The 9607-nt window shown below is 52.2% G+C and overlaps 1 protein-coding gene across 1 annotated transcript; it reads right to left on the bottom strand.

Moving 5' to 3' along the window:
- Positions 1-1031: 1031 nt before the first annotated feature.
- SH3BGRL3 (SH3 domain binding glutamate rich protein like 3) lies at positions 1032-5157 on the bottom strand. Its single transcript, XM_048825943.2, has 3 exons — positions 5001-5157; positions 2708-2875; positions 1032-1960 (listed from the first exon to the last, which is right to left on the bottom strand). The coding sequence occupies exons 1-3, from the start codon at positions 5046-5048 to the stop codon at positions 1895-1897; spliced, it is 282 nt and encodes a 93-aa protein (XP_048681900.1). The 5' UTR covers positions 5049-5157; the 3' UTR covers positions 1032-1894.
- Positions 5158-9607: the final 4450 nt, after the last annotated feature.

Below are 9607 nucleotides of genomic sequence, written 5' to 3'. Positions count from 1 at the left end.
TCCACCCCTCCCTATCCCCTGACTTTCCCCAGACTCCCACCCCTGACTGCCCCCCACCACCCCATCCAACCCCTTCTCTCATTCCTGACTGCCCCCCACCCCAGACCCCTGTCCCATCCAACCACCCCTGCTCCTGACTGCCCTCTGCTGTCCCATTCAACCCCCCGTTCCCCGCCCTGACCCTGATCCACACCCCCACCCCCGACCACCACCCTGAACTCCCCTGCCCCATTGCTGCACTGTCTGGAGCACCAGCTGTGCGACCCAGAGCACCAGGGCAGGCAGCCGTGCCGGCTGGCTGGAGCCAGTCATGCCCCCGTGCAGCACAGAGCATCAGGTCAGACCGTGGCTCTGCAGCCGCACTGCCTGGCAAGAGCTCACTGCCAGAGCATCGCGCCGATGGCGCAGTGAGCTGAGGCTGTGGGGGAGGGGGAACAGCAGGGGAGGGGCCAGGGGCTAGCCTCAGGGGCCGGGCAGGACGGTCCCACAGGCCGGATGTGGCCCGTGGGCCATAGTTTGCTCACCTCTGTGCTAAGCCTTGGTCAGACAACAATGCATTAGAAAGGTAAAAGGATGGCGCCAGAGAATCCTGCATCAAAACCCCTCCTCTCAGATGCACTCACCCCAGCTCACCAGCTGATTTCTTGCATGGTCCTGACCTACAGGAAGTTCAGTGAGTGGATGGAAACAGGTCTTCTCCCCACTGCATAGATAGGAAGGATCCCCTTTTAAGGTCTTTGCTCATCTACTTAGACAAGTGTTCTCCTCACTAGCAGCTTGCCACCCTCCATGCCATGTACATTTCACTTGTGTTTAGAGGGGGACTGGGACCAATTCTGGAATAGACTCCAGAATTGTAAAGGCATTCATGTAAGTTCTTTAAGCTGGCGTTCTAGAGTCAAGATCTTTGTGCCAGGCCATAGCAATGAGCATAACTGACTAAGCTCCTCTGAATTGGTAAGGAGGATGATGCCCAATCTAGCATCAAAATACAGAAACCAATTTAAAAAAACCACACCAAAGCCAGCAAGAAAGGCTTAGTAGCATTTAATAGCATCTCAGAAGACAATAGTGGTTAGAAAGATGCTTTTTGGCAGGAAAACAAAATGCACTTGGTCCAGGTTGCAGAAAGGCAGCTCAAAAAGGAAAGACAGGAAGGCTGGAGCGTCAGACATTCTGGAACAGCCCCTGAGCCCTAGGGGCTCCTAAAGGGAGCTTTCACATCACATCAGTACAGGAATGTGCTAATGGAACTGTATGGGTCCCCTAATAGCAGATCTGCCCTCACCACCCACCCCCTCCGAGCCTCTTCCAGAGAGCTCTGCACTCTACTGAAGTCGTTTTATTTGTTTCATCCTCCCCCCTCTGCCTGATGAGGGAATTCAAACCCTATCCTTGTGCACTGAGTTTAAACAGCAAACTGCCCTCAGCTGCCAGCATTTCTACGCTCAGAATGAGGAAGAAAGCCCAAGCTGCTGTGTTTACACAGCCCCGCAGCTGGTGAAAGAGGAAGCACACAATGCCACACCCTTCCCTTCTAAAGCACAAGACTCACTCAGAGGAGAGGGGCGCAGGAATAGCTAGGCTTTCCAACGGCCTTACTTCAGGTGACCTCCTTTCTATAGAGGCACTGGCAGCTGCACTGTGAGCACGGCCCGGCTGGGTTGGAAGGAATGTGCAGTGATATCAGAGCTGCGTTGGACCCCTGTCAGACAATATCGGGGTGAGGGAGGAAGCAGGCAGCTGCAAAGGGGAGAGGTTTTGGTCATGGGGTTCCCTGCGGCAGGAGATAGATCATGATGCCGGGATGGCACTGAGGGCCTAGGAGTTAAGGTGATCAGAGAGGCAGTTGGTGGGGAATGCAGAGTTAAAGTCCAGGGTGGGAAAGGAATGCTCAGGCTAACTTCAGGAACTCCTGCAGGGTGTTCTGTTCCACGGCCTCCACAAACAACTCATAGTCCTGCAGGTAGAAAATGCAACAAAACTAGCTCAGAACAGGGACGGAAACAAAACCAGGGGCACACAGCTCAGGCGGGGACCCCTGCTCCACAGCAGCCAGGTGCACAAACAGAACAAGTGCTGGGAGGGAGAAAGTCACAGCTCAGTGGCCTTTCCCGTCAGGTTCAGGGCAAGCAAATATAGTGGCTTCCACTCAGTACCCAGCGGAACCAGCTTCACCTCACAAACTCCTATAGAATTTGTTGCGCAATCGCAAATGCATTGGCAGTTTTCAGAACGGACAACTGCAGCCAAAGGTGCGATGACAGGGCAATACGTAGAAGGCTTCCACAATGCAGTGGTAAGGTTCAGCAATCATAGACTATCAGGGTTGGAAGGGACCTCAGGAGGTCATGTAGTCCAACCCCCTGCTCAAAGCAGGACCGATCCCCAACTAAATCATCCCAGCCAGGGCTTTGTCAAGCCTGACCTTAAAAACTTCTAAGGAAGGAGATTCTCCCACCTAATGCCAGGTCCCCTTAGGACAGCCGCACAATGCCGTTTGCGTGTTCGCCTTCTCTCCTGCTCCATGTGCCCTTTAAACTTAAAGGACGAGGGCCTGGAGCGCTATGTCCAGACACCTCTCCCCAGAGAAAGCCTTTCAAATGCCCTTCGTCATTTGCACACCCGGGCTGGGAGATCAAGGTCAATACCAAACCCCTGGGTTCTGAGGTCCCGAGAGCCCAGCCACCTGGATTCTGAGCCTTACCCCACAGTAATGGTCTCCGTTGAATATCTGGGGTGGAATGGCTTTAGGATTGCCTGACCTGGTCCTCATTTCCTCCCGCAGGGCATTATCCTGGGAGATATCCACCAGTTCATACTTGAAATTTTTCCCATCCAGGATCCTGGTCACTTCACTCTGCTGGGACTTGATCTGAAACACAGATTGAGAAGGCAGGTTACACTTTCCCCTGTGGCTGAATTTGGGATTCGGCCACTGTCAGGCTAAAGGTTCGAAGAGTTTTAAGTTTCCAGAAACACATACACAAACCAGGTGTGTGCCGAACAGGGACTCGGGACAGGAATCACAAGTCACAGCCGGATATGGACCAAGTCCCACAGGAAATAGGGCGTGTTGGGGAGAAGTCAGTCACTGCTGGACAGGAATGGCGAAGACAGAGCCCTATTGGGAGTGGCTGGGGGGGGTGGGGATGAATGAATCCCAGCTGGAGAGACCTGGCCCAGGGCGAATTAGTGAGTTTGGGAGGAGAGAAGCACAGCTGTGTCAGGGAGAAGGACCCAGCCCCAGGGGGAATTAGTGCATATAATGGGGTTGCACAGATCACAGCTGGATCAGGTAAAAGGACCCAGCCCCATGGGGAACCACAGCAGAATATGGGGGAGGGACCCAGCCCCATAGGGTGTATAATGGGGTGAGGTGGGGTGCAGCATTTATAGCAGGATCCAGGAGATGGACATGGCCCCATGGGAAGTTTGGGTGCATAATGGGGGGTGCAGTGATCATCGCAGGATGTGGGAGGAAAGGGGGGATTAGGGTGTATAATAGAGAAGGACAGCGATCACAGCAGGATTTGGGACAGGTGCAAGGATCATGGCAGGATCTGGGAGATGGACCCAGCCCCAGAGGGAATTAGGATGCGGGGTGTGGCAATCACAGCAGAATGTGGGAAGGGGGTTAGGGTGTACAAGGGAGGGTGCAGAGTTGGGATTGTATTATGGGGGATGCAGATATCACAGGGGGATGGGGGGGGTTAGGGTGTACAATGGGAGGGGTGTGCAGTTAGGATGTACAACGGGGGGGTGCAGCCATTACAGGGGGATGGGGGGTTAGGGTGTACAATGGGGAGTGTGCAGAGATGGGGTGTATTATGGGCGGGAGTTAGGCTGTACGATGGGTGGGTGTGGCAATTACAGTGGGATGTGGGGAGGGGGTTTCGGTTTACAATGGGGGAGTGCGGAGTTAGGGTGTATGACGGGGTATGCAGACATCACAGCAGGATGGGGGGTTGCAATGGGGGGGTGTAGAGTTGGGGTGTATGATGGGGGATGCAGATATCCCAGTGGGGTGTGCAGGGGTTGAGTTTACAATGGGGGGGTGCAGAGTTGGGGGTCTATGATGGGGGGTGCAGATATCACAGTGTGGGGGAGCTAGGGAGTACAATGGGGGTGCAGAGTTGGGGTCTATGATGGAAGGTGCAGATATCACAGCGGGATGGGGGGGTTGGGTTTACAATGGGGGTGCAGAGTTGGGGTCTATGATGGGGGGTGCAGATATCACAGCAGGGGGGCGCTAGGGTGTACAATGGGGGGTGCGGAGTTGGGGTCTATGATGGGGGTGCAGATATCACAGTGGGGGGGCGCTAGGGTTTACAATGGGGGGTGCGGAGTTGGGGTCTATGATGGGGGTGCAGATATCACAGCGGGGGAGCGCTAGGGTTTACAATGGGGGTGCGGAGTTGGGGTCTATGATGGGGGGTGCAGATATCACAGCGGGGGAGCGCTAGGGTTTACAATGGGGGGTGCGGAGTTGGGGTGTATGGTGGGGGGTGCAGATATCACAGCGGGGGAGCGCTAGGGTTTACAATGGGGGGTGCGGAGTTGGGGTCTATGGTGGGGGTGCAGATATCACAGCGGGATGGGGGTTGGGTTTACAATGGGGGGTGCAGATATCACAGCGGGGGAGCGCTAGGGTTTACAATGGGGGGTGCGGAGTTGGGGTCTATGATGGGGGTGCAGATATCACAGCGGGGGAGCGCTAGGGTTTACAATGGGGGGTGCGGAGTTGGGGTCTATGGTGGGGGGTGCAGATATCACAGCGGGGGAGCGCTAGGGTGTACAATGGGGGGGTGCAGAGTTGGGGTCTATGATAGGGGGGGCGGGAGGAGAGCGGTCCCGTCCCCCGGAACAAAAGCAGGACCGTGGCCGCTCCAGGGGAAGGGGAAGGGGAAGGTGCCGCGGCCCCGCCCCGCGAGCCCGTCGAGCCGAGGGGCCGGGCAGCCCGTGGGGAGGCGGCGCCGCCGGCCCCGGGCCCCGCTCACCTCCCTGGAGCCGGTCACCGAGGTGCTGTAGACTCGAAGGCCGGACATGGTGCCGGACGCGCGGCCGCTCCCTCCCCGCGTCTCCGCTCCGCCGCTGGAAGCTGCCTCCGCCCAGCGTGTGACTGCGGGGCGCCGATGGGGCGGGCGGCGGCTTTTCCCCGCCCCCGGGCGGCCGGCCCCCGCCCCGGCACAGGATCCAGCGGAGGGGCCCTGCGGGGCCTGGCCGGGGTGGGCAGAGGCCCCCGCCCCCCCGAGGCTGGTTTGGGTTCCCTGTGCGCGGCGCCCAGTTCCAGCGTCCCGAGCCAAAATCCTGTGGGCGGGGATCTGTGTCGGGTGAAAATGTTTACACCCAGGGGTGTCATCCACTGAATGGGACCGACTGGGGTCCACGTCTAAAGGACTCGCTCCCTGTGAGTGGGGTTCTGAGTGTGGACATGGCAAAGTAAGCCCTCGTCCCCCCCGGGTGCTGCGTCCCTGTGACCATCCCCTTTCTGAAGACTCACAGAAAGGAGGGTCTGGCAAGGACTTGAGGGGTCATCTAATCCATCTCCCCCCTGCTGAGACGGGAGCAAGCCCACCTAGACCATCCCAGACAGGTCTTGGTCTAACCTGTTCTTAAAAACCTCCAATGGCAGAGATTCCACAACCTCCTGGTAACCTAGTCCAGTACTTAACTCGCCTTTCGAAAGTATTTTCTAATATTTAACCGCAAGCTCCCTTGCTGTAGATGGAGCTGGTTACTTCTCATCCTTGTGCTCACCATCCTCTTTCTAACAGCCCTTAATGTATCTGAAGATGTAGCGGGTCCCTGCCCAGTTTTTTTAACCTGTCCTCGTAGATCAGGTTTACTGAACCTTTTATCATGTTTGTTACTCTCCTCTGGACTCTCTCCCATTTGTCCCCAGCTTTCTTAAAGTGCAGCACCCCGAACTGGACACAGTACGCTAGACGAGGCTTCACCCATGCCCCGTGGCAAGTGATAATTACCTCCTATGGCTGACATGCAACACTCCTGTTAATACACCCCAGAACACTATTTGCCTTTTCTGTAACTGTATCACCTTGTTGGCTCATAATAATTTGTGATCCACTGTAATCCCAGATCCTTTTCTGCGCTAGCACGAGCTAGCTAGAAAACTCCCCGTTTTCTAGTTGTGCATTTGGTTTTTCCTTTGTAAGTAACATACTTTGCGCTTGTCTTTACTGAATTTTATCTTGTGAAATCCAGACCAATTCTCCAATCTGTCAAGGTCATTTTGAATGTCCTCCAAAAGTACTTGCAACACCTCCCGGTTTGGCCTCATCTGCAAATTTTATGTATGTGCTCTCCACTCCATTAGCCAAGTCATTAATGAAGCGGACCAGCCTCTAAACACGAGCTCCCAGGGCGATCCTGCGGCAACAAGAGCTAACGTAATCCTAGGGGGTATAAACAAGAAAAATGAATAGGAGCAGGGAGGTGATTTTGCCTCTGTTTAAGGCCCTGGTGAGGTGGATTCTGCATCTAGTTCTGGTGTCTAGGTTTTAAAAAGGATGTTGAAACATTGGAGAGGGCACAGAGAAGAGCTCCAAAAATGAGTCAAAGGCTGACAAAAATGCCTTCCCCGTGAAGAGCTCAAGCTGTTTAGCTTATCAAAAAGAACGCCGAGATGGGACTTGACTACGGTGTACAGATACCTTCAAGGGGAGAAACTAGTGGGCATTAAAGGGCTCTTTAAGCTAGTTGAGAAAGGCAGACCAAGAACCAATGGCTGGAATTCAAATTTTGTAAAAAGTGCCTAATGTTTTAACAGTGAAGTTGATTAACCATTGGCCAAGGGAAGTGGCGGATGCTGCTCCTTGTACTGTCTTCAAATCAAGAGTGGATGCCATTCTAGATGTGTTTTAGTCAAACAAGTTATTACTGGGCTCAGCACGCAGGTAACTGGATGAAATTCTATAGTGGTATAGAGGAAGTCAGGCTACGTGATCCAGTGGTTCCCTCTGAATCTGTGAAACCCTTTTACTGGCTCTTCTACACATACACCTTTATCAAGGTTTCCCCCTCCCCATGGGAATTTGGTGCAGTAGTTGCTTCCATCAAGATTACAGACCACAAAAACCTCCTTGTGGGGAGAGAGATGGCACCAAAATATGCGGCACGTCTATGCAGAAATTCATGAAGAAACTTCCTTTCTGTGCAAAAGCAATACAAATCCTTATGGCTGCTTAAATCTAGGGGTCACCTATGAGCAACAATCGCTCAGTTAATATTTTTGTTATGGCAACTTCTCTTACAAGTTCAGAGTCAAAGTGAACAAGGGCAAAGGATCACATCAACTGAATGCCCGTTGTTTCATTCACGGGGACTCTTCCTCACCACACGTGTAGCTAAGTCCGAGCACTGAAAGATTCAAAAATTTGACCCTCGGCTATTTCCGTCAGAGATTTCTGTGCACAACAAGTAATTTGGAAGAAAAAAAGATGCATTTTGGTGGATGCATCTCAAAGTGGCGATCTGTGTCTTTTCAAATACCATTCATGGACTATTCAGACAACAATGAAATGCCCCTACCCAGAAAAGCTGCCCTCTCTATAGAACTTTTCCATGTAACTTGAGTATAGCATTAATATTTAAAATGTTTCAAATCTTGATTAGTTCAATAGAAGTCATCAAAATTATTTGCGTAAACAGAAGAGTTTATTAAAGCAAACGTGTTGTCATTCTAGGTACAAGGCTGTTGGGATACCATACAACCCTGGGAACCATTTGATAGGTTTCCATAAGCTTGGTCAAAGTGAGAGCTGGCCTTCGGTGATGAAAGTTTGGAATTAAAAGAAGACCAGAGGGGGAGATATTGTAGCCACAGGTAGAATTCTCCAGATTCCACTGAAGTGCCCAAAGCCATGCTGCTGTTATATGAGTATCCCAGCAGCACTAAAGACACCAGCTAGTTTAACTTAGGCTTGGTCTATGCTACAAACTTATGGCGCCATAACTGTTCTCAAGAATGTGGAAAATCCATGTGACTTGAATGCACAGAATCATCGAATATCAGGGTTGGAAGGGACCTCAGGAGGTCATCTAGTCCAACCTCCTGCTCAAAGCAGGACCAACTCCAACTAAATCATCCCAGCCAGGGCTTTGTCAAACCAGGTCTTAAAAACCTCTAAGGATGGAGATTCCACCACCTCCCTAGGTAATGTAGTTAAACTGATCTAACCCCGTGTAGACAGAGCCAGGTCAACAGAAGGGCTTCTCCTGCCAACATAAGTATTCCACCTCCCTGAGAGGCAGTAGCTACCCCACTGTAGGTAGTATCTTCAATAAGCCCTGCAGTGACACAGGTGCTGGAAGTGTAGCGTTGTAGTATTCCTTCCAACAGTTAGTAAGCACTCCAGTGGTGCACACGGTTTTCTGCAAAGCCATCAGAAACCACTCAGAGCAGCAGAACTAGGCCTTAGATGTTTGCAGCCCGCCACCAGACATGGATTATTTCAGAGCCAACTGGGCCCTTCATCATCGTTTTTGTTGTGCAGCGAGTAAAGGCCACAACTCGAATCATAACACATTTTTATATCGAAAACACATTTAGCCCTTTTTTCCTGTTCTTAATTCATCTAACACCACAGCAACGCTCCGACAGATTTCTTCCTGTGTAGCTATCCCATAATTCCTGTGGAAACACTGCAGCTGGATTTGCAACAACTTGGCTGGATATTGCTTTGTGCTGATTTTTACATGCATATTGTATGTTTACTACCAAGGAAAACAAAATAAAAATGGGGGTAATATAGGTCAGACCAGAAATAGAGGCTCACACCTCTGGGTTGCGGCATCTCTTCATCTCAAAACAACTGCCACAGGGATGTGTCATTTGGGGGCGAACTGAGACGTCAGCTACAGCCAGTCACAACCCAGCTCCTTATCAGAGAATCAAGCCCACTGTGGAAGCGGGGTGAGGTGTCACAGTGTAGTGCGCAAAAAGGAAGCTTCGGGTCAGGAAGTGGCATGTCCTAGCTCTTTCAGCAGTCTGGCCATTGCAGGGATGGGGCACTGGGTGATCTGAGACCTATTTGGTCACATACCACCAGTCAAAACCCAGTTCCTTGATTAAGTAGTTACTAATTTAAATTTGTAATCACATGGCAAGATTAATTTATTACATTTTTTGAAATTTTATCTCACTCTGAAGTAATTTTAGCGTTCGAATAGGGAACGGGGAGCCACAGGGAACCTAGAAGAAGGCACCAACTTGTGCCTTCAGCACAGATCACTTGCTCAGTTAGCGCTCACCCTCCCCAAATCCCTATAACCTCCTCTGCTATCCACCATTCCCAATGCTTGTCAAGGGAAAGTATCCTTGAGAGCAACACTGCTTAGCCTAGCCTGTGGGAGGCAGAGGCCCCCAGCTTCAGCTTTCTGTTGTAATCACTCAACCAGGCTCCCTTTAAGGCGTACAGCATTCTGGCCTCATGCCTTGCCCTACATGAAGGTAGCGGGCATCCTGCTATCACAGAAGTGGGCAAACTACGGCCCGCGGGACCCTCCTGTCCAGCCCCTGAGCTCCTGGTCTGGGAGGCTAGGCCCTGGCACTTCCCCTGCTGTTCCCCCTCCCCGGCCACCA

The sequence above is a fragment of the Caretta caretta genome, chromosome 19, assembly GCF_965140235.1.
Source record: "Caretta caretta isolate rCarCar2 chromosome 19, rCarCar1.hap1, whole genome shotgun sequence".
Classification (NCBI taxonomy): Eukaryota; Metazoa; Chordata; order Testudines; family Cheloniidae; genus Caretta; species Caretta caretta.
Note: the sequence above shows the minus strand (reverse complement) of the source record. Positions and strands in the feature narration are given on the sequence as shown.

Bases quoted from the DNA above. Each gene is read 5' to 3' on its own strand.
- SH3BGRL3 (XM_048825943.2), bottom strand. From the start codon at position 5,048: ATGTCCGGCCTTCGAGTCTACAGCACCTCGGTGACCGGCTCCAGGGAG. The intron at 2,876-5,000 runs GTGAGCGGGGCC...TCTGTGTTTCAG, and splicing joins CGGTGACCGGCTCCAGGGAG to ATCAAGTCCCAGCAGAGTGA. The intron at 1,961-2,707 runs GTAAGGCTCAGA...TTCTACCTGCAG, and splicing joins ACGGAGACCATTACTGTGGG to GACTATGAGTTGTTTGTGGA.